Source organism: Cyprinodon variegatus, unplaced genomic scaffold (genome assembly GCF_000732505.1).
Source record: "Cyprinodon variegatus isolate N-32 unplaced genomic scaffold, C_variegatus-1.0 Scaffold30, whole genome shotgun sequence".
NCBI lineage: Eukaryota > Metazoa > Chordata > Actinopteri > Cyprinodontiformes > Cyprinodontidae > Cyprinodon > Cyprinodon variegatus.
This window is the reverse complement of record NW_015150483.1, coordinates 1,531,328-1,555,887: the sequence shown is the minus strand read 5'-3', so window position 1 is coordinate 1,555,887 and position 24,560 is coordinate 1,531,328. Positions and strand designations below refer to the sequence as shown.

The 24,560-nt window shown below is 37.0% G+C and overlaps 2 protein-coding genes across 3 annotated transcripts; one reads left to right on the top strand and one right to left on the bottom strand.

The window, feature by feature from the left end:
* The first annotated feature begins 71 nt into the window (after positions 1–71).
* On the top strand, positions 72–24,369 carry LOC107101253 (ceramide synthase 2-like). 2 transcript variants are annotated; one of them, XM_015400108.1, is made up of 12 exons: positions 72–186; positions 3,637–3,813; positions 5,492–5,609; positions 10,381–10,499; positions 10,678–10,735; positions 10,939–10,989; positions 15,023–15,115; positions 16,424–16,552; positions 19,625–19,731; positions 21,271–21,427; positions 21,506–21,683; positions 23,871–24,369. In XM_015400108.1, the coding sequence occupies exons 1-12, from the start codon at positions 173–175 to the stop codon at positions 23,882–23,884; spliced, it is 1,215 nt and encodes a 404-aa protein (XP_015255594.1). In that variant the 5' UTR covers positions 72–172; the 3' UTR covers positions 23,885–24,369. The 2 variants fall into 2 exon arrangements, with proteins under 2 accessions (XP_015255594.1, XP_015255585.1); XM_015400099.1 differs by lacking the exon at positions 23,871–24,369 and having other exon boundaries at positions 73–186; positions 21,506–22,530.
* LOC107101263 (kelch-like protein 23) lies at positions 23,027–24,024 on the bottom strand. Its single transcript, XM_015400118.1, has 2 exons — positions 23,899–24,024; positions 23,027–23,789 (listed from the first exon to the last, which is right to left on the bottom strand). The coding sequence occupies exons 1-2, from the start codon at positions 24,012–24,014 to the stop codon at positions 23,486–23,488; spliced, it is 420 nt and encodes a 139-aa protein (XP_015255604.1). The 5' UTR covers positions 24,015–24,024; the 3' UTR covers positions 23,027–23,485.
* Positions 24,370–24,560: the final 191 nt, after the last annotated feature.

The window sequence follows — 24,560 nt, the reverse complement described above, 5'->3', positions numbered from 1 at the left end:
GTTTTTCACGCACGGTGAAGAATCTGAAAAGCAGTGGATCCGATGATGAAACGGTGATGGTGAAAGGGTGCGCCTCTCCCCGCCCGCGGCGGACGCAGGGGGCGTAGAAACAAGCTCCTCCTCCTCCTCCTTACCCATTTGCCGCTGTTGTATTTCCCATCCTCAGCACATCATGAGCCTGGACAGGTGAGCGCAACATTTCTCCGCGATATAATGCTGCTATGAATATATTTTAATATTATTTTAAATAATGTTGAATTAGAGAGAATGTTGGATTCTCGGGATGAAGCGGTGATGACAGGTTGCGCTTCTCTCCGAGCGCTGACAGGTTCCGCTAAATCATTACTGGTTAATGCAGAAGGATTTCATCCTAATACTGATGCACTTACTCTAGTATTCACTCTCCAAATCGGTCTGTGTTGTTTTACTGTCATTGCACCTTAGTTTGCGTTTGCAGCAGAATGCGCAGAGCAGCCTATCAGTAGGAAGCAGATAAAGCTGCAGCCTTTACAGGCCGGAGGAGGCAAGGATATACTGAGCTGCAGGGATGTCATGCATTATGTTAGTGTCTGTCTTGAGTTATTATAACAATTAATGTTGTCTTAAGAACCAGCAAAGACCTTATTTCAATTAATTTTTAAATACATCATTGATCCTTTAGATAATTTAAATTACATTTTTATTAATAATATTTATAATTATGGTTATTTGTGCTTGTGTCAAACTTACTTTTTTCACAATAAAATGGTAAACAGATCAGGCTTGTCTTGTGTGGTGCAGACAACAGACCCTATAAGGCTGAAGTTTAGCGCCTAGAGATCCACTGATGCAGTTTTTTATGGCCGATGTCCATACCGATTATTTTGACATTAGTCTAACCCAGGCCACAGGTGCATGGGCTGTTCTAGACAGGGGCCAACGGGGGCCAGTGCCCCTGTAGATCATGTCCTGGCCCCTGTACTGAAGACATAATACTGAAAATTATTCTAATGATGATATGCGCTGGAACAGACATGGTTAGGTCCTTTGGATCTATTTCCTTATTTTTCTTTACAAATTCTGTTTAACTAATTATTCAAAAACAATAAGGTGAGAGCTTCAGTGGTATTGATCCCAGTTTTCATCTGCTAAATGTTTTTTTTTCACACAACAAATAAAAAATGTTCAAATTTGATGAATTTAACAGTTTTTCTTGAGTTCTAATTCATATTTTATAGAAAACGGTAGTTTTAACTTAAAATAAATCAAAAACATGTAAAATTCCTAAATTATAGATTTATATCGACCTCATAAGAAATAGAATTTTTATTGAACCTTACTGAAAAGAAATTTCACTTCATGCAGCTCTATTAATATATTTGAATCCCTTGCCCTGTTTTTTTATTTCATGCTTTTCTGTGCCCCCATGAAAACCCACTGGCCCCCTCCTTGCCCCTGGTACATTTGGTCTAGATCCGCCCCTGCACAGCTGGCTCTTTGGACCCTCAATAGAGGCTCCTTATAGTGGCTTAAACTATGAAGAACCAACTAAAGGTTTCAAATAGGGTATAACAACATGCGCTTGTTTCAGAGGTTTTAACAGATTTTGAAAATAATTTCTCAGTTGAAATTCCACTAAAGAATACATTAAATTAACCAATGTTATTTTTGTGATGTTTTTAGATATTTTTTTTGTCATTACTATGGAAACTTTTTTTAACATAATTTTTACACACATATCAACATCCTATAGAAGAAAATCCATGCATTTTGTTTTTTTCCTTATTTCAAAACCTAAAATTCCAAACAAATGAAAACAAATTTAGTGGATATTTAACTAAATTTGAAAAATTGTGTTTTATTAAAAGGGTGTGTCAAATTTGTGGCTTCCAACCACTTTTATTTGGCTGGACTTGCAGAAATGGCTCTTTGGATTCCCAAGGTTGCAGACCCCTGGTTTAACTGATCCCCGATGTGTGCTGCCAATATTTTTAGACTGATTCATAGAGCTGAAATGGCCTTTTCCCCTCTGTTTACATGATAAAAATGACACAGTTATAATTAATGTTGCACAAGCCTCAATTTAAACAAAACAAACAAAACATTTACAATGGATAGCAATGGAAATGGAAATGCATGCACCCATGTGACCTAAAACCAATCAATCAAAAATATCATCCAGCTGATTTATCTATCTCTCATAGGGACTGTACCCCTGTTGGTGAGCTGTGGTTTCTAACTGCGGTATTTTAGCTCCAGATATGTGCCAAATGTCACCTTCACTGATTGGACTTGTCTGGCAAACCTTAAACATACCTGATTTTAGATCTGTGGGATTTAAAGGCCAAGTCAACCGCTGGAATTGTTGTGCTCCTCTAAGTCTGCATGCGCAATGATGTTTAGGTAGGTATTAGTCAAAGTAACATCCAAATGGGTGTCAGGTCTCAAGGTTTTAGATGACTGCTTCCCCCCAGCTTTCCTCCAACCTAGTGCCATGTGTTCCTCCGAGAAGCATTGTGCATGTTGACCGTGCCAAGATGTAATAAAACATAATTCATCAGACAAAGCCATCTGTTTCTATTGCTCCAGGGTACTGTTCTGGTTCTCATAGCCCTATTGATGCTGCTTTCCTTAACAAACTCGAATCAGTGTTGGTGACCTGCTGCTATGCTGACAAGCTGCGATGCCCTGTATGTTCTGAAATCTTCCTTTTAGAACTAACACTAGCTTTCACCCAAAATGAACTTCCAACGAGTTCAATGATTAGGGGATAATTAGTATTGTTTATGGTCATAATGTTCTGCCTTATTGAGCTATTGTTTTTCAGTACATACCTGCCTGGATAGAGATACAGAAAGACCGAGATCAGTTTGAAACATTTCATTGCCATTTCCATGTAATGCAGCAGGTATACAGCAAGGCTGTGTATTCAGTATTATAGAATCGTTTAACCATTTGGTTTTGCAAATATCTTTGTAGATGAAATGTAGAAAATTAAAAAAGATAATTGGAAAAAGGAAATTAAATACCTGTATAATTTGTGGTATAGCATTTTTACAGCCCTAAAGCAGAAAGCTGTGAATCATTCTATTAATATGATCTCTTCAGATCCCTTCCCTATCCTGTGCAGGGCACTCTTGTCTGCCGTTTGACAGGTGGTGTACCATCCAATCAAAATATAACTTTACTTTATATTTCCGGGTACCATTTTCTTCAAGGTTGTTTGCTTGTAATTATAGAAAGTAAAAACTTAGGCATTCAGATTTATCTTGCTATTTTCTAGCCCTTCTATAGTCCAGGAATAAACGTATACATTACAGATGTGCTTCATGAGAAATTAGACTTAGACAGCATTTATTGTCATTTGTATGGAAAGGAAAATTGGAAAGGTTGTCTATGAAGTGAACCCCCAGGAATTCGGGGCTGCTGACCACTTCTACAGCTGAGCTGGCTTAGGTGGAGAGCAGAGGAGATGGTTTCTTCATCATGATTGGAGTCAGTGCAAAAGGCCGGTAGTCATTGAGTGAGGCCCCTCTATCGTTTGTCAAAAATGTTCTTTATTTTAGGTCTTTGGGTTATTGTTACCATGAAAGATGAATTCAGTGATTCATATCTGTTTTATATGAAACAAAACCTCATCTTTCCTTTTATTTTTAGCATGTTGACCATGTTGAACACGTGGCTGTGGCAGGAGAAGTACTGGCTTCCTCCTGGCATCCGCTGGCAGGACACTGAGATGGACAATGAGGAAGGTCGCTTTCCTTTGCCCAGGGATCTCCTCATCGCTTTGCCACTGGCCTTTGCCTTTATAATCCTAAGATACGTATTTGACAGGTAAGACTTCACTGTTGCTAACCCTTTAGACTGACAATATTTATTGTCGACATACGAATGTGATTTTATGTTGTTTTTTCTGTCTGTGTCCCTCAGGGATTAAAACTCCCCTACCGGTTGTTTACACGGTGTAGCTGGAGTGTCTGGTTATAGAACCAGGATGTAAATGAATCTCATGGTAATCATCTGTCTGGTTAAGTTTTAATTAAAAAAAATATTGAATTGACTTGCCTTAAAAAGATGCTTTTAACCCTAACAGAAAGAGATTGGGATAAAAAAACAAACAAAAAAAACTTAAGTTCTTTAATGTAAATCTTTTTAGTTGTCAATGAGTTTGAAATGCTTCCTGAAAAATGGAGAATGAATCCTGAAAAATGTCTAAAAGGTTTCCAGTGATAACATTATTCAATCCATTGCATTTTCAGGATGAGATTAAACATCACTAAGTGCATCAATTCACTCTTTAATGTATCAGTAACAAGAACTACTTTTAATCACTTTCAAAAGCACTCAGCATGTAAATAACATTGGATTTCATAATATAAATAATATATAATGTCCTCTATTATTTTTGCCTGTGAGCAGAAGGGATAAAGTTGGACCCTTGAAAATCCTAAACTTCTTGTGGCCTTTTTGGACCTTAAGAAAACTGGACATATATTTGCATTTTTTCTAAATTCCTGCCCTTAATTCATTTATAATTGTAATGCCAAATCGAAAACTGATGCAACCAAAAGACAGAAAGTTAATCAATTTGTTTCCCCAAGTTTTGCTTTAGAGTAAAACAAGACAGATAGAACTAGATGCAGACGCAGAGGATTGCTAATCAGATAGGAGGAACGTTTTTTGAATGCTTTTTGTTATCAGCTGCTCTGTCATCAGCGCTGCCTGAGGTGAGATATGACCTGCTGCTTCATGAGGAGGGAACATTCTGCCTTTAGCATAACCCTCAGTATGACTCTGGAATCATGACATTAGCTTTGCCTCAGTGAGACAATAATAAAACAGATGCCAGCTCATGTGTGTGTAGGTCTGTGTCTGATTTGTCTCTGATAGGGCTCTGTATAGTTGTAGTTGTGCAGAAAGATGAATTAGGTGGTTCTTCATTTTAACATCTCAGGCTGTGTTCAGCTCACCACATGTCTTTCTGTAACCTGAGACTGTTCGTCTCTACATAAAGCCACGCCGACCTTCTCATTATCCCTGATCTGTCCCTTCATTCTCACTTTGTGATGATTATCTCTGAGGTAGAGTTACACATGTCATTACGCTGCCAGGTTCAACAAATACGGTCATTTGTCAAAACATTTCGCTCTTTCTCAGAAACTCTGATTGTGTTTTTGCTGTTCTTGTCCCTCTTTTCTCTCTGACCTATACATGCACTCACAAACACACACAGATCAAGTGTCTCCTGATGCCCTGTCAGCTACTGACTAGGGTTATCTGGCAAAATGTCACAATACACCGATAGGAGCAGATCACAAGCTGTCAGGGGTAGCATAATGAACGATCATGTTTCGCTGCTCAATGCTGAGCTGAAGATCAACAATGGGCAGCTGCAGGTGGCTCCTTTCATCATAAAGTTCATTCAAAATTGTCCACTTTAGTTGTACATTAGATTCTTTTTACTGTATAAAACATTTAACCTCTTCTTTTTTTCTTTTATTTTTCTAAACAGGATCATAGCCATTCCATTAAGCAAATGTTTAGGGGTGAAGGATCAGATTCGGATTCAAGCTCCACCTATCCCAAAACTGGATGCCTTCTACAAACACATCAGCCGGGAGCCATCACAAGTTTGTACTCCTCTTCTTTCTGATTAATCTTCTCCACTTTACAAAGCAAACAGGCTGCTGGAGCATCCATAAGTCCCAGGTGTTCAATCAGAATATGCTGCTGCCCGCCATTCTGATCGCTTCAGTAGGGTTTTTGCAGTTTTCACCTAATATTTAATGGATAATCATATTCCTAAATCCTGCAAAACAGAGTTTTTTCACAGACTATGATGAACTAGGACTTAATGCACATAGATGTCCTTCCTGGTGTTGCCAAATCTATATAAAAAAAAAAAAACAGACAAAAAAAATCTATAAATTTGAAAGATGGAGGCTGGGCTTGGACTGGTAAAAATAATGTTTTTACATTTTCAGAATATTTTCTCAGACATACAAAAATTCATAAAATAATCAGTTTTTATCTAAAACTGAAGTAACAAATGAGTCCATCCATCTTCTACTGCTTCTCTGTCAGAATCACATTAGGTTGGTGTCTGTGAGTGAAAGGCTCTGTACACCCTGGACAGTCCACCAGTCCACCATAGGGGAACATAGAGGCACACAACTCTGCAAATACACACATTCACACCTAAGGGTAATTTAGTCACCTTTTAATTTCATGGTCAGGTTTTACCAAAGTACCAGGAGAGAACCCCCCCACAAACACGGAGAACATGCGACCCCAAGGCTGGGAATGAAACCTAGAACCTTCTTACTGCAAGACAAAGGTGCTACAATTTTAATTAGTTGCAATCTCAAAACAACATCATTTTTGCATTAGTTGTGAGGCCATCCTTTAGTCTCCAAACCATAATTTTTTGTACGATTTGTCAACAGATCTAGAACAAAATGAACAAAACTTTTGACATATGTCTATACCAGTATATAACTTATTGTAGGTTAGCAGGGGGACTGGGGCTTGACTTTCAAATTCATTGGCTGTTCAGACTTAGACATTGACAGATTTTATTTTGTCATTTCGTACACACAAGTGTATAAAAAGAAGGAATGTAGTTTTAGTGCAGCTCTCTAAACTTGTTCATTTTTCTGTTTGTCTATCAACTTAGAGACACACAGAACAAACAGCCATGCACAAATACTCACTCTACTTTAACACACTTATACCTGAGGGGAATGCTGAGTATGAACCTAATTCAGTGTAAAGTAATGTTTTTTGACTATGAGAGGACTTTTAAGTAGCCAGACTGAACCAAAACATTGACATTAACCTGCACTCCAGGCTGGGATTAATTAATTAAGTAGATCCAGGACCTATTTTTTAGAATCAAACCAGCTCTACCGACTGCACTACTGTGCAGCAACACATAACCAGAGAGGCTTTTTTAAATGGTTCTTCTTCTTTATATTGTGAATTGTGTCAAAAAGTTTACTTGCATGATAAGGGTTGGAAGTTAAACTGTCAAAAAAAAGGGTTTCTGTTTTGAAGTTGCTGCAGATAAGATGCAAATGTTAAAAGAAGTTCTCACCCTGTCACCACTGCCTGTTAAACCTGTTTGGAAAATGTTTAAGCAAATGAAGCAGACATTGTAAATTTCTTTCTTTTTCAATAATTCATTTGATGGTTTAAGACATTGATGTTTATATGCGATGGGTGAAGTGTTGCTGTGTTGCAATATGAATGAACCTGATGATTCAAAGTTTGTTTCCTTGTTTCCAAAAAGGGAGCAGAAGTTTCTCAATAGTCATTATATTCCACATGATTGAGAGGTTCATTTGTCATGAGATAGTAATGGGATCACCTGACATTCTCTTTTAACCAGGGGAAAGGAAAGGGAATTTTGCTGGCACCGTTTTAAGGCATTAAGGAGGAAGTTTTTTTTAGCTTTTTTATATGAAGTGTTTCCGGTGAAATAAATAGAAATTATAGTTTAACTTTTCAAACCTCTTGGTTGATGTTTTCAAAGCTACTGTACTTAGATTCCCAGAGCTTAGATTCCTATTCAGTTTGAATGGGAATCTAAGCTCAGTTCAGTCTGCAGCTTCTTGTTGATTACAGATTTTTTTTTAGTATATTCTTCAAAAAATGCCTTTCGCAGCTGTTACTCCATCCACTTAATTAATTTCTGAAATACACACACAAAAAAAAAAAACAGGAACAATTTAATAGATGTGAATCTTAGTTTCTTTATCTAGAAAAAAGGAAGGCATGTATGTCTCTACCTGCTTGTTTACAGAGACAGGTGGAATAACAGCTCTGGTGTTCCTGTCCTGACAAGCCTAGCAATGCATGTGTTAGAACAAAACAAGACTTGACCTATTAAATTAAACTGTTATTTTACAGCTCAACAAGCTCTATTTTTATAATATGTTTTTGTTCATGCTAGTACAGCATGTCCACGTTTAATGCCGTCATTTTCTCATTTTTGACATACTTGAAGCTGATTTGTGTGTTGTGTAAGTCTCAGCTTACACTCACAATATAAAACCAAGCCCTTTTTGACTTTAACTGAGAGTAAGTTATCTTAAGCTTGTAATTAAGTCTCACCCTGAACAGACCTTTCAGGTGTAACATAAACGTGTGTAAAGTATCTGTGTGCAGAAAAGGAGAGGGAAGGCGGCATCACACTAACAGCCACCTGAGCCGCTCTAATGTTGGACTCAACAGAGCAAAAGTGTTTTTATAAGCAGTACATGTATATCTCACCTTTAGATGATACTTATGGAAGACCGCTAATTAAAAATATGTACAGAAATAAATGAAGGACCTATTAATATAAATCAGCCGGGAGCCGGCAAAGCTTTACAGCTATTGGCCAAGGCCTGGTTCCCTGGAAACGTTTGCTGAGCAGGAGTGCGGGTGAAAATGAATATTTATGGTGAATTAAAAACATGCTTTAAAAATGTTGTGGTGTAAATCATTATGAGACAAAAATATAAACATCTTTTAAAAATGTTGGTGTGAATAAATATGAAAAAAGTACAAAGGTTGCAGTGGAAATACGGAACAAAAAAAAAAAACCCACTTGCAATAAATATACAAAGCCAAATAAAGACTTCGATAAAAATGTATAACAGAAAAGAAGTGGGTTAAAAATAAGTCAGCATAAAAGCAAGAAGAAAAGTAAAATAAAAGTATAAGTCAAAATGTAAATTTTTTAATGAAAAATTGATCAATTGTTGAAGAAATATCTTCGTTTTATTATTTTGTCACATTTAATGGCACACAAATTCATACTATTAGCTACTTTTTTCAAGCAATTTTATATTATTAAGTCCTTCATTTATTTCTGTACGTATTTTTAATTATGGCAGGATCGGTCCTCCATAGTACTTGGGATATTATGCAAGTTTAAAAGCTCTGGATAAGCATAGAAAAGTTAAAACTATTTGGAGAAAGTGTTGAAATTCCATATTTCCATATTTTCTTATTCCAATGTGTTCAATTTGCAGGCTGTTTTTACCTTGTTTTATATTTAGATGATAACTTTTATCATTAATTTAATTTACTAAAGGTTTTTTTACTCACTAGTTAATTAGGGGACAGGGGTGTTGGTTATAACACTCATCTTATCTGAACCAGCACAGGGCAGTGTAAAATAATGTTTGGATTAAAATGTTAAAAACCATCTAGTTTGTGAAAGTTTCATTCCAGATGTTATTTTACAATGCTCTGTGGTGGCTCAGATATGATGAGTGTAACAACAATCTACCCTACTAAGACAAATAAAATAAGTAAACTCACAACTAAATTCATTTTATCTTGTTAGTTCTGGGTTCCATATGTTTTGTTTTTGGGGAACTCTATAATTGATTCAGTTGTTAAAATTTCCTCCATGGTTTATTTTAGGATCTACAAATAAAATTGCTTAGATATCCAAACTGTCAGTTGTGCTTTGGTGGAACAGTGGTTAGCACGACCCATGTATGGAGGCCGGTGTCCTTGACATGGCAGCCCCGGGTTTGGATCCAGCTTGTGGTCCTTTGCCTCATGTCTCTCCCCCTCTCTCATACCCCCTTTCCTGTCAGCCACTTTACAATAAACAAGACTCTAGTACCTAAAAACCTCAAAAAAAAAAAAAAAAAAAAATCCAACTTTCTTGGTGTCAAAGTCCATGAAAATATGGAGAAATCTACAAAATATTGCCAGAAAAAAAACTGCGCTTTATAATTTATTATAACGCCTAATATACTTTTTTTTTTTTTTTCCCAAAATGGAAAAAAATAATGTAGGGCTGCACAGTGGGCAGTGGGCAATATGCCTTGCAGCAAGAAGTTTCTGGATTAGATTTCTTTCTACATGGATTTTGCATGTTCTCCCTGAGCATGCATGGGTTCTCTCCTGGTACTCCAGCTTCCTCCCACAGTCCAAACACATGACTGTTAGGTTAATTTGCTTCTCTAAATTCTCCTTAGGTGTGAGTGTGTGTGTGAATGGTTGTTTGTCCTGTTTGTCTCTGTGTTGCCCTGCGATAGACTAGCGACCTGTCCAGGGTGGACCCTGCCTCTCGCCCGTAGATCGCTGGAGATAGGCACCAGCACCTTACGTGACCCCAGCAGGGACAAGCTTGACAGAAAATTAATGTTTTTTGAGAAAAAGATAAATTCATAAAGCCTGATTTTAAATGAGATTCCTTTATCATTGTTATTTAGAAACAAATGTGAACTTTAAAAATGTGTGTTTTGAATGTTCACCCGCTGACGAGTGCTTAGATATTTTAAATATTCGATTTGTATAGTAGGAAAGCTGCTAGCTGAAGAATTATTGGGCAGATTGGTTTGAAATGTGAAACATTGCGTTATATGGTCTCTTTGTGTGTGTCTGTGTGTTTAGAGTCAAGTTGTGAGCCTGGGAAGGCAGTGTGGACTCTCTCAAAGAAAGATTCAAACCTGGTTCAGACACAGAAGAAACCAAGACCGACCCAGCAACACCAAGAAGTTCTGTGAGGCATCGTGAGTTCCTTTTTTAATGGATTCAATAAATAAATCATATAAATAATTTGCCTAAGTCTTCCTTACATCTGTGGATTCTTGGTGGATTATTCTTTGCATTTTTGTGTTGCTTTGGTTTAAACTGCACATTGCAGATTGAGTGTCACAGCTCTTGATAGATGATTCCCAATCTCCACAGTTGGCGGTTTGTGTTTTACCTCGTTGCCTTCATCGCAGGACTCTGCTCGCTGATTGATGTAAGTTTGTTAGCCTCTTTTTAAGAGACGGTTCTATGCTTTCAATTTAATTTGCTTGGAGAGTCTGTCAGAAAATGAATGAGTCGATGAAAGAATTGCCCATCAACCTGTTGACAAGAATGTTCTTAAATGCATTCAGTTTATTCATGTTAGAAAGATGATATTCAGTTTTCCTAAATGTTTGTTTCTACTAAATCTTCCAGACTCCCTGGTTCTGGGATCAAAGTGAGTGTTGGAGGGGATATCCAAAACAGGTGAGGAGGAGACAGCATGACTCAAACACATTGTTATTGATAAGGACTTTGCATTTAGTTTATGTTCTGCATCACTGAGTTGGATACAGTGTGATTTCATTATGATAATGAAATTATGCTGCTTTCATTTTTCACATCTCTGATGTTGCTGCTATTTTTAAATATCCATTACTGTAAAAATGTCCATACTGTAGCTGTATAATGGATATTTATTCTCCAGGTGCACACTTTGTATATTGTTAAAACACATTGCAGTACAGTATTTTATTGTCTATCTTTTAACTCTTCTCTATTTATGTTATTCTTATTATTTTTAAGGTCCACAATTGTGTGACCAATGTTTTCATAATCTTTTTCTGCTGTAAACACCAGAATTTCCCCATTGTGTGACAATAAAGGGATTTTCTATTCTATTCTATTCTATTTTATTCTATTCTAATGGTAACTGCAGGATGTTCAGAGTAAGAAGAAAACACTTCCTGATATTTAATTCAATGCAATTCAATTTGTAAATAACTGGTCACAAAGGAAAATTTGTTTTATTATTATTTTTTTATTTTTTTAAGAGTTGTTATATGTGTTGTTAGATAAAGGTAGGAAGGATCATCTGTCTTGAACCAGATCTGGAGAAACCCTTGATTGAAGACACTATATTGGTTTTGTACACTGTTGTCTATGTTGTTCTTCAGTTTATTAAGAATTCTTCTTCGTGAAATCATCAGGTTCTTGAGTTCCTAGAACAAAATTGGTCTTTTTTATTAGCTTGTTGAGCTTTTTTAACTCATACGCTCTGATGCTGTTACTCCAGCCATGTTGAAGGAAGAGATTACACTCTACAGCATACTTATAGAAGATGCGTAGCGTGGTGCTACAAACACTTAGGAAGTACAGCCTGCTCTGTCTCTTCTGTAGATGACTTAACAGTTACAGCTCCATTATTATCATTATTATCTCTGCAGATTGGGTTATGTGGTGTAAAAAAAAAGTTTTTTTTTTGCTTGCATGAACTGTATGTAGCTAATGATTTGATGCAATCATCTAGACTTCCTTAGATAATGTTTCACAAACTGAATCTGACTGTTGCTTTATGACTCAGGTAGCATTGTAATGTATTTGAATTGAACTTCAATCTGCTAATAGACAGATTTGATCAGAATATTCTGATTTTTATTGGTGATTATAAACAAGACATGTTGGTATTACAAGTTACTGTGAATTGAGGATATAAAGGTAAACTGATTTGAATGGAAACAAGGTAAATTACAGAAACAAATCAGATTATGTGTGTGCATAAGAGAGAAAGAGAGAGAGAGAGCTGGCATAATTAAATCTTTAGGAAGTACAGATGGTGAGTTGAACTATCTTAGATTAGAGATCGAAAGCAACAGTTAGTGGATGAGGGAGGAAAACAGAACCGAGGCAGGATGAAAGTGTTGGATACCTTTGTTAGAGGTAGTTTAAGAGAGGAAAGGTTTGTAGGATTTTGGTGTGGGGTGGTATGACATCATCTGATGACAACCAGAGGATGGCAGTTTGAGGATGCTTATTGAGTGACCAAAATGGAGGATTATCCAGAGAGAATTTCAGAGAGGCAAGGCTGAGATGGTTTGGACGTCTGCAGTGGAAGAACAGTCCATTTCATTGGGGAAATTTAAGTTACAATGCAGATGGGGAAGTTCAAAGAGACGGTTTCTGGATGTAAAGAAGAAGGATGTGCAGCGGTTTCTCATATCAATAATAATAATCCATGAAAGAAGAAGCTGAAAATAAATGGAAAATAATACAGTTGGTTTGTGTAACTATGCCATATTTGATTAATATGACAGACTGGAATGTAATGATCTTTTCATACGTACATTCAATATAATGGGAGGGATTGGATTTAGTAGTTTTTATCTGTTGGACCGTTGGGATTAGTGTATTAAACATAATCTGTATAGTATATGATACAGAATGTTTAATTTTTGTCTATTTAAACCTGTGAGTACAGTTTCCCATCAGGTTTTAAAGAAAATAAATAATTTTGTTTTACTTATTATTAAAAAAGACATAGATTAATTTTTTTTGGCTGTTTAACACACACCTTCCTGCTGACTTTTTAAGATTCCCTCCCCTCCTTCACTGCTGACCTGTTTTCATACATCTAGACTCTCTCTGACACTCTGATTTTAAAGCTAATATATGTGGTGAAATGACAGCTCGGTATGCATGCATACCTTCACGGTCATGAACTCGTGGAGAGAAAACAGTAGAAAAGTGACACCTGATTAAAATACCTTTAGACTCCAGCACGCCATGCTGCTCTGAGATCTCTAGGCCTTTGTGGCGATAAAGAATGTGTTTTGAGGAATACATTTCCACATTCACTTAGTGCCATTGTGTCCCTGCAAACACCCAGTCTTGGATGTTATGCAAGTACTTTTATTTGAGATGTTACACAATTCCTTTGAATGAAATAGGCCATCGTGTACTAAGACTGGGAGTAATGTCGATAATTGTTTTTTTTTTTCTTTTAACTTGTTCTTGAGATTCAAATTAGCCGCTTTCGGCACCTTCAAGTCTTTAATTTTGTTCATAGCTTAGTGGCAGTATGCAAGTGGTTGGACAGGTGAGGCAAGTCCAAAAGCATTTTTGAGAAAGTAAGTTTTTCTTTGCTTTATTGCACGTATGGTTTCTTGCATAAGTAGTGATAGAGTTAAGGAGAGACAGCAAACCTGAGAAGGAAGGCGCTCTGTTCAGATGAAACCAAATTTGATATTTTTGGTCGACGTGCAAAAGGTTAGGGTGGATTAACAATCCACATCACCCTGAACTACACACTGTCCTCACTGTTAAACATGTTAGTGGCTGGTGGTTGGTGGTGCAAATGCATTTACTCAGGTTTACTGCATGCAAATATTGCCTAATTCACTATTACCGTATTTTCACGACCATAAGGCGCACCGTAATAAAAGGCGCAGTCTCAGTTATGTGTGCCGTTGCTGTATTTAACACACACATAAGGCACACCGGATTATAGGGCGCGGGTTTTATATACCGGTACATATCCTCTTTAAATACCTCTACTGCATATTTAAAAATAGAGCGGGAGCAAAACTGTTTCTGAATTAAACAGCTGCACTAAATCAGACATGCCAATTTCCCCTTCTTCGCTGTCAGAGTCACTTTTCGTGTCGTGCGGCTCATCGGAAATTATGCCGGCTTTTCCGAAAGCTCGAACAACAGTGCCAGCAGATACGTTAGCCCAAGCATCTACAATCCATCCGCAAACTGTAGCGTAACTTGCCCGCTGCTGCCTTCCACTTTTCGTGAAACTGTGGTCTCTGTCTGTCATCCATCGCTCCACGCCGCTCGCAGCCTTACTTTGAACGGCCGCTTCACACCGATGTCGAGCGGTTAAAGTTCCTTTGTCAGACCTCCCGGAATAACAGCAAGCAAAGCGTTCATTTGTTTCACCTTGTTTTTCACATCGGCTGTGAGATGGGCACGCATGGAGTCACAGATTAACAGCGATGGTGATGCGTGGAAAAAAACCACCTGGTCTCCTTACATACACCTCCCTCAGCCACTCTTTCATCATCTCCTCATCCATCCAGCCCTTTTCATTTGCCTTAATAACGACTCCAGCTGGAAAAGTATCTTTAGGCAAAGTCTTTCTCTTAGAAATCACTACAGGCGGCAGTTTCTGTCCATTTGCGTGGCAGCCAATCCACGCCCACACTTCCCCCTGTAACGTTCTCATGGCGGTCTCAACGTCCGCAGTAACAACACACATAGGGCTTTAGCTATTAGAAATTTCTGTGTAAAAGAAAACTTGCTTCTTTTCCTTCAAATTCAGAATTATCAAGTAGTTTCTCTTCATCTGTTCCATTTAATCCTAATAAAAAAAATTAAGATTAGGTTTTTTTTTCTGTAATATCAAGAGAAGTGTTCAAGATATGTTTTCAGCTTTGCACACCATGAATTTCCTCTGACTGAACTTATATGAATGTAGATTTTTGCTCATTGTGATGCTCTTCCTCTCATTCTTCAGCCTGTGGCAAATGCTCACTACTGGTATTACATGTTGGAGCTGAGTTTCTATTTGTCCCTGCTGCTAAGCGTCTCTGTGGACGTCAAGCGAAAAGTGAGTACAAGCCTGACGCAAAACACCATCACCTATGTGCAATAAAAACGCATTTAGCTATTTCTTCTAAGGATTAAGTGTTTTTTAGTAGTAGCATATTTAGTTAGAGATAATAAATGTTGTAAATGATTTGTAGTCACCAATTTTATTAAAGCCCAGTAAAACACTTCATTATTCATTCTACATTAATATAACATGGATATGCCTCTGTGATAACTAACTAAATCATTTTTTCATAAAACAGATTATGATGCATTTATATTTTTATTTTTTCTTACATATTAAAATCTGAAGATGCACCATATCTCAGTATATTCCGTTTTTTTGCTGAAAGATACATTTAAAATAAATTATAGTCGTGGCCAACTTTGTATTACTGATAAATATCCCAGCTTTACATTTATACATTAAATTATAATAAGGCTTTATGATTATTTTTGTAAGTAGAAATTAAATAATTATGATAAGAACAGAACAGAGAGAGTGAAAGACAGCAGTCAGTGTCACAGAGCTGTGGGTGAAACAGCATTTCCCTCTTATTATAGATGACGAGATTATAGGCTTCTGTTGCACGGTATGTTCAGGGTGGCTTGAATTACAGACTGCAGACATCAGCCTGCGTGTAGAGTTGTCAGGCTTTATCAGTGAGATGTCCCATGATGAACAGTACTGGAGCCATCAAAAAGATAAACAGAGTAACTCTGGTAGCCAAAGCACATCCATAGGAAACACAAGAGTTTGTGTTTCTGTGCCTTAATTCACCACAGCAAAAATGTCACGGCAAAGTCTTGTTTCCTCTGTAATCAACTCTACACACCAGGTTCTGGGACTTAGAGACGCTTAGTTATGGTGTGTTCACTGACTGGAAAAAAAAAAAAACTATCTGATTGTCTTGGTTCCAATATGCTGATCACTGATGGAAGACAGTCAAGCATAAAATTGTGTAAATCTGGTTTGGTGTGATTTTCAGGTATTTGTTAGTTGTTTTTCCATGGTCTAACCTATTTTAGAAAGTATGCTGGATTATTTGGTTGTGGGCTTTAATGTTTTTCATTTTGCCACAATATAAAAGTAAATTATCCAGGATTATGTTGTATGGAGAATTAGTTTAGCACAGATGTACAGTACAGCATTCCTACTCGTCTAATTCCTCTCTTTAGAAATGTAATTCACTTTTGTTTATTGAAATGCTGGTTGCTTTAAAAGCTTTTCTGTTTGATTTTTTTCTTTTTTTTTGTAGAATAACTTTATACTGAGGAGATTTTGTTCTAGCTTTATTTCAGAATACTTTTTCTTCATTTATTTCAGGATTTCAAAGAGCAGGTGGTGCATCACATTGCCACTATATTTCTTATCTGTTTCTCCTACTGCGCCAACTATGTGAGGGTTGGTACACTGGTGATGCTGGTACATGATTCATCCGACTTCCTGCTCGAGGTAATGCACCACACCAAGGCCCAAGCAACAGCTAATTCTTTCAGTTTTGCTCAGAGAAAGCCTCACAAAGATCTCAAGGAAGTTTGCTTGTGACTTTTCTGTGAAAGTTTCCATATGATTTTTTAGAAATCCTACAAAGGAAGATCAACAAACTATTGTGCTATTAGGCAAAAAAAGCCTTGAATATAACTTGTGTGTAAAATAGATACATTTTTTGTGTGTGGTTAAAATAGTTCATAACCATTTTTATTGGTTCTGTATGGTTTCTCTGGGAGAGATTAAGAGATGTTACTTGAAAATCTGTCAAAATGATTAATAGTCGACTGTCGTTTGTTTCATACAGAGAATCTTCCTGAAAGTCACATGGCATTGATAAGATCTAAACAATCCACATACCATTGTCAGCTTAGAGATGAAGAAAGATATGAAACAAGTTATTTGTTTCAATAGAATCTACAGTTAACGCCCTATTTTATGACTAAACCTCTATTTATACTTTATGGGTGGCTTCTCTGAGACACAATTTCTCATTTACAAGAGAGAACTGCTGTTAAATATGTTACACTTTCTACAGAGCAACACACGTTTTGCAAAAATACATAACCTGTTCAAAAAGGCAAAACTTTTTTGCCTTATTGCGGGATATTAAATCAAACTAATCTTTCCCTGTTCAAGATATGATAGAGTAATCAAAACTATCTTTTATTAAAGGATCTGTTTAACTTTCTTTAAAACTAGAAGTTTACAGATACTAAGAAAACTAGGATTTTAAAAACAAAATGGAAAAGCCCTGATAAAGATAAAGTGAAGCTGTGGCCATCTGCTGGCTATAGCTGTTCAAAGAATATTATTAGTGGAATGATTCCCGTTCTTAGATGGGCAGAAAGGCCACTCTCAGAGGAAGAGGCCAGCACCCAAAAGCCAACATTACAAGTCAGATCAAAGTTTCAAAATGCTCTCAGGGACAGTATCTCAACTTTTCATGACATGTCTTGAAGTCTGATTAAATAAAAATGTTTTTACTACTCAAGGCAGGGAGGTAATAAAAACAACACCCAACAGTGACTCAATACTTGATTCAAACAGGTAATGTTGGTGAAGTATAATTAAATCAACATTATGGAGACCATATGATAAAGTGACGTTTCTTAGAATGTAAGCACACAATGTTTCCTAGAAACATGGACAAGAATGGACAAAAATTCCAGCGAAACATGAGATGCTTGTGGAAGGAAGCCCAAAACATTAGACTTGATTCATGTAGTTTAAAGCAGTTACCAAATAATTTGTAAATTTATCAATATAGAACATTTTTTTTTAAATCATTTTTTTCTGATTATTTTAGCATGAAGCCAATAGAAATATTTTTTATTTATTCTATCTGGCTCAAAGAAGGAAATGTTTAGTCTAATTTGATGTTAGCAGGAGGAAACTAAAAAGATCTGCACTATATAACTATATGTATTTTACACAGTTTAAGCACATATCTGATTTAATCCATTTTCTATGTTGTTTTTTTTTTTATATCAACTTTCATCCTCAGGTACAACAGCAGTAATCAAACATGTTTTTCAAATAGTGTGTAATTGAACATCCCACTTGAACATCTCCATAATTATGACATTTTATTTACAACACAGGTCAAAAATAGTTAAATCTGGGATGGTCTAAAAGCTGCATCCGTTTAGTTCCTAATATAACGAAACGACAAAACATTTAGTTTGGAGGATAGAGTAATGCAGCCATGCTTCACTGCTAATTAACAGTTCTCTGAATATACTTAATTGCAGTAACTAATTTCTAATATTGAATTTTTTCTCTCTTCATCTGCCTGTTTTGTTCAGTTTCTCCTCTTTTTAACTGGTTGGCATTGAAATGAGTTTGAAGGAGGTACATAGGCATCTGCATTTGAAAAGAACTTAGCAGGAACAGTTTTTGTAAACGATTCAGGATCAGCTTCCCTCCTGTTGGTGACTGATTTTTCTACAGCTGAGCCAAGGGGAAGTGCAGAAGCATTGCTAGGAAGCAAAGGCTTGGATATCTGGCAACACTTACAGCAGTGATTGCCAGTTTTCTTTTCAGCTTTCAAACTTGTGGTAAATCTAAGAACTTCCCTTACAAACCATTTGAATCAGTGTCCTGATGTCCTAGGGCTTTGTCTGCAGAGAAAGGTTTATGTTTTTTCATCTATTCGCCATTTATTTTCAAGCAACCATGCACAGCTTAGGGTTGAGAGGAACAGGCATAGGCTGGGTGCAAACCCACATTGCAAGATTACTTTTCATCCCTTTGAGCTACAGTCAGTGCTACTATGGGAGATGGACTTTCCTTATCTTACTCTATGCAGTCTAACATTATGGAACCTAGAATTCTGGTTTGCATGGAAGATAAAGTTGGGTCTCATTCGAATTAATTTGATTCTGTATTTCATCTGTAGCAAGTGAAAGAGAGAAAGAATAGAAACCACTTATGAATGTGCCAAAAATATCTGAGATGGCACAAACAAAGAGCATCTTCAAATGCCAGGCCAGAGGAGTTCACCCAGTTCTGCAGAAGCTGTAAACTACCAAGATGATCCAAAGCATGAAATGCCAAGCAGAAATCCAGAAAATTCTGAATCCTACAGTTTCTCAAGTCTTTCTGCTTTGATCAGCACTAAATTTACTGATACTCAGTACCGCTGGGCTCAATGTGCTCTCATGGGTAAACCTTCACTGTGGTATACCTGTTTTTTAATGTGATGTTATGAAGAGCACTGCTTTCACTGAGCTCCCTGACCAACTTTTCACTTCTCTAACTTCAAATGTACCCATTTGCAAACCAAAATACTGTGTCATAAACAAATTATTTTTTGCCCACTGGTGGCAGAATGTTGCACCAGGCTCAGCTTTAAAGTAGTCCTGTCACCTTAACAGCAAGGTTTCTTCTTTACTTCTTTCAACAAGCCTCTGTGCCTTTATTTACTTAAAAAGAAATGTATATGAAAATGAAAACCATGATAATCATGTCTTTTAGGACTTTCCTTGGAACAAATATGTAAGAATGCATATTTTTTCCCCTTTTGTGTCTTAGTCTGCCAAGATGTTACACTACGCCGTGATGACCAGGATATGCGATTCACTGTTTGTCATATTTGCTGTGGTCTTCCTGGTTACAAGACTTGTGGTGTTTCCTTGCAGGTAAGGTTCCAATGTACCAAATATGTTAACTTCCCACCTGACAAAAAGCTGCACATGTATAGTGTAAGATCTGCCATGCTGTGTCTCCTATAAAAGGCCACATTGGATTTCACATCATCAAATATTTCATCAAATATTTAAGAAAACCAAAAAATAAATACAGAATGCATCTATAGAAAACTGAAAATTAGGTATTTTTTAATCTTATTAATCTGGAAAATCTTGATAAATCATTACAATGATGGTTTAAATTCATAAGGTAAACCTTCTTTCATTAGCTGTACAAAATATAACAAGCAGGAGTAACAATAAGTCTCATTTAGTTTAAAGCAATTCATTAGCAATTATATCCTAATGTGGTCTATTTGGGGGTTTATAATAATAATAATGTAATTTAACTTTATTGATCTCACATTGGGAAAATGTATCGCTGTATTTAACCCATCCCCTTGGGGAGCAGTTTGGGGTAAAGGGTATTGCTAAGAGACCCAGATTTCAGCCTGTGTGGATCGAACCGGCTACTTGCACCCTTCTCATAGAACAAGCGCACTGCTCTAACCACTAGGCCAACACTCTCCCAGCTTAGACCTTCTACAATTTTAAGTGTGAGCCTAAGTAAACGTATTTTAAGGATTTTGTAATGTCTGCTCTACTTGTGTCCCAGTGATCTGGGGTGCCTCTGGATAATGGGGCTTGCATCACCTCTTTGGTTCCAGTAGGGCGAGTCTGATGCCGCTCACACCTGCTATTGAGCATATTGTCCTTCTGAAGAAGCTTTTGTGAATCCTTTATAAATGAGCATGACCATGCATACATAGCACAGGAGTTTGGTTCCAGGTGTTCACGGCTACACACTAATACGAAATACTATTTTGTAATCACCATAGGTTTTGAATCGGACACGCATGGATATCTAAAGGATACCTGCTACTCTTGAAACTTTTTTTGTATTTACTTTGTTGTCTATTTGCTGTTGTTATTTTCTCTGTACTCTGTCCCTCTCATCTCATGCAGGTGTGGAAGCAGACTTCTAGGTGTACTGTATATCTTCTGTTGTCTATTTTTGCTGTTTTGTTTCATTTTATCTTTTCATGCACTCTATCCTGTCTCTCTCTCTCTTTCCCCCCTTAGTTCTTATCCCCTCTTTTTTTCTCACCCCCCTTTCCATCTCTGTTTCCATTGTAAACAAATTTACTACTTAAATAAATGTCAATGAAGTTTAATATACAAGTATCAAGTTGAACCTTATGGCAAAGGTGATATTGGTGTGCTTGTGAAAGCAAAGCTGCTGGAGTATCATCCAGCTCTGGGAGATCTATTCCCAGAGCTATATTGGCAAAAGAGGACACAAAAAACAAACAAAACAAAAAAAGAAAATATGGGGATTTTGGTATCTATAATAATAGGCATAGAGGGTTAAACTAAAACTAAACTATAAAACTGTAAAACAAAATAATCCAGATCTTTATTCTTTGCTTGTAAGAGTGAGACAATGTCAAACTGGCTGCAAGTCACCACTTCTGTCCCACTTTTTTCCAGAATTGTCCACACCACAATGGTGGTATCCATGGAGTTCTTTGAGCCTTTCTTTGGTTATTATTTCTTCAACGTACTGCTGTTAGTGCTGCAAGCTCTGCATATCTTCTGGGCATACCTCATTCTGCGCATGGTCTACAAGTTTGTCTTCAAAGGAGTGGTGAGTGCAGTTAAATCAGCAACACGATGGAGATAATTGACAGGGAAAGATTGATAACCTGTGACTTTTTGAGAGCAGGTGGAGCGAGATGTGCGAAGCGATGAGGAGAGTGAGGGGGATGAACAAGAAGAGGAACCTGAGGGTGAGCGCAACTCTGCGGAAAGGAAGGAGACAATCAACTCCAAACGGACATCTCTGGCCAACAACTGTGTCTTAAACAACCTGACCAACCAGAGGAATTTAAACAGCAGACTGCGTAAGGCCAGATAATGGGATCTCCTCTATCTCTCCTCACTGGAGATAAATGTTTTCCTTTTTTGTGTGTGTTTGCATCTAGCAAAGTACATTGACAGTTTCAGATCAGGGTAGGTCTGAATCCTTCGTTTCATACAAAAATAGAGCATCAAAACACATATGATTGTAGAACATTAAAACCAGTCCAAGAAGTACAGGAAGCAGAATCAAACAGCTAATAAATCACATTGAACAAGGAAATCATAAGATGTATTTCACTTCTATTCATAGTGTGTACTAGGTTTTTATTTATTTGTATTTATCCATATTATTGTGGCGATTTCTTTCTACATATCTTAAGAAAGACAGTCTCTATTTTTTTCCTCATTTGAAGCACTCTAAATCTAATCATTGTGTAATATATGTGATATACAGTCATGGAAAAATTATTAGACCACCCTTCTGTTTTGTTCATTGTATTGTTCAGGAACTATGCCTTAAGAACAACAACAAACAAAAAAAAAATGGAAAAAAACAAAAGTGGTCTTTTTTTTTTTGCCATGGCTGTATATATTAAAACAAAATAAATACATACATTTTATTTCACACATTAACTCATATCTTATTGTACATACTTGATATAAAACAATGATCATGTTTATAAACCACCTAAGGTCCATAGCAGTTCTGAAATTAATTATTAGTTAATTATTAACCTTTGAGTTACTTCCATGTTTCTATTTGTTGGGCAGACATAGTGCGCCCCCTGGTGTCCAAAAAAGAACACATACTTCTTTATAGTAGGGCTTTTTTTCTGACTGTATGATACTTCACAAAAATTGTACTGCTTCTACAGATGTTTACTTGACTGATACTCGTATTTATTTGTTTTCCAACGTAGTAAGAACCAACCTTTGGTTTTGCTGTTCCATTTTGAGCTACTGGCATGTTTTTTTTATCCCATAAGTTAGTGTTCCTTTAGCTTAAGAAACCAGAAATGTGTGCTAAATTTGTGAATCAACACTTTATCCTAAATCCTTTACCTTTACTGGGCAAACATGTGAGAAAAATGCTAATGTGAGTGATACTACTGGTCAATATGTCTGGAGTACGGCATAAAAATTGCATCACAGACGCATTTATATGCGAAAAAAAGGTGAATTTTTTTATTATGGGTGGCATATTTGATAATAGTTGCTGATTGAAAGAACAAAGCATTATTTTATCCAATAAGTTATGCAGGCCAGTGTCCCCTCTGCTGCAGACAAGCTCTCTGAAGATTGCCTTCACTGTGCCGACAGCACATCTTTCTTGCTACTGTATATACAGGTTTTAAATGGAGTGTAAATATCAGGAGGGGTTCAAATAAAAAGGGCTGATTTATTTAATGACATACATATGTTTAGATCCTATTAGACATTAAATTATTGTTTTAATACCTTTATAAAGCTGTTACAGTTGACTGTTCTGTTGTGCACATGGATATTTTATTCACTGTGTGACTTGTTGAAAAGCTTAATAAATAAATGATCCATATTTAACAATTTAGCTGTGAAATCAGCTTTTTTTTATTGATGTGGTTATAAATAAATAAAAAAACAGACATTTTCCTAGATTAAATTCACTGAGCTAAATAAAATAAAAAACTTTTCCAGTTTCTTCAGCTTTGAAATCATATATAATTTCTCTTTCACATTTTTTAGCTGTTTTTTTTGGGGGCTATCAGATGAAAATCTAAGCTGCACTTTTTGGCAGAGACACATCCATTTAAGGTACTTTGGGTTCAGTTTAAGGGAAGGGAAAAAACTTCATTGCATGGTCAAATTATGTGACCATCCTAATGGTGACACATCCTCTAAGGGGCATTGGACAGGGAATGGCATCGTCTGTCTGAATGCAGGTATCTATGTATGGGTCCAATAGCACCATGTTTGGGAATGCTTTGTTACTTTTCCTCTCACTGACCAGGTAGATCTGGCCACTGATGTTGGTGCAACCACAAAAAAACTTTCCGTCCAAACATTCCTCATTAAGCACCGTCCATTCATCAGTCTCTACATCAAAGCGCAGTGATTGGCCTCCAAATAGGTAGAGGGCACCATTGAGCTCAGTGGCAACCAGGTCATACCTTTAAGGAATTTCAAAAAATGTAATTAAAACACTTTTCTTTTATGTTTCAAATCCTTGTTTTTTTCTTTGATCAATTTAGATGAGATAAAATGAGGAGTTATTCTTACCGTGGAAATGGAGAATAGGAGACCACATCCCACTGATCCTCCTTCACCATGTATCTCTGAATTCCTGCATAGACATCTCCATTTTCATCTAGACCACATGCAACATAAATACACATTCCCAGAGCAGCAGTGGCCGCCCTCTCCACTGCTCTGGCCATGGGGCTCAGCCCCTCCCACCCCTCCTCTGACCCCAGGATTAACCTCTCTACATCAGCCACCAGCCCTTCGTCCATACTCCCACCCAGGACGTACAGAGTTGAATCCAGCCCGATGGAGCAGTGACTGTGTCTGGACTTCTGCATGGCAGGGCCATCCAGCCAGCGCTCATTTTCACAGTCGTATATCTTGACCCAGTCCACACTGAACCACAGCACATCCCTGAAGTAGCCGCCCGTCACAACCACATTGTTGCCTAAAAAAATGTAAAAATACATAAAAGTAAATCCCAAATAGAAAAAGTTGTCAGTCATATATTGTAATGTTTCAATAAATCAAATATTTTTTATTATGCCTTGAAAAAGCATTCATGTTCCTTGGAGATGTTTTACAATATATAGCACTTTTCCAAGTCAGGAGACTTGACTCTGCCTTTTACGATGGATGGATGGATGGATGGATGGATGGATGGATGGATGGATGGATGGATGGATGGATGGATGGAT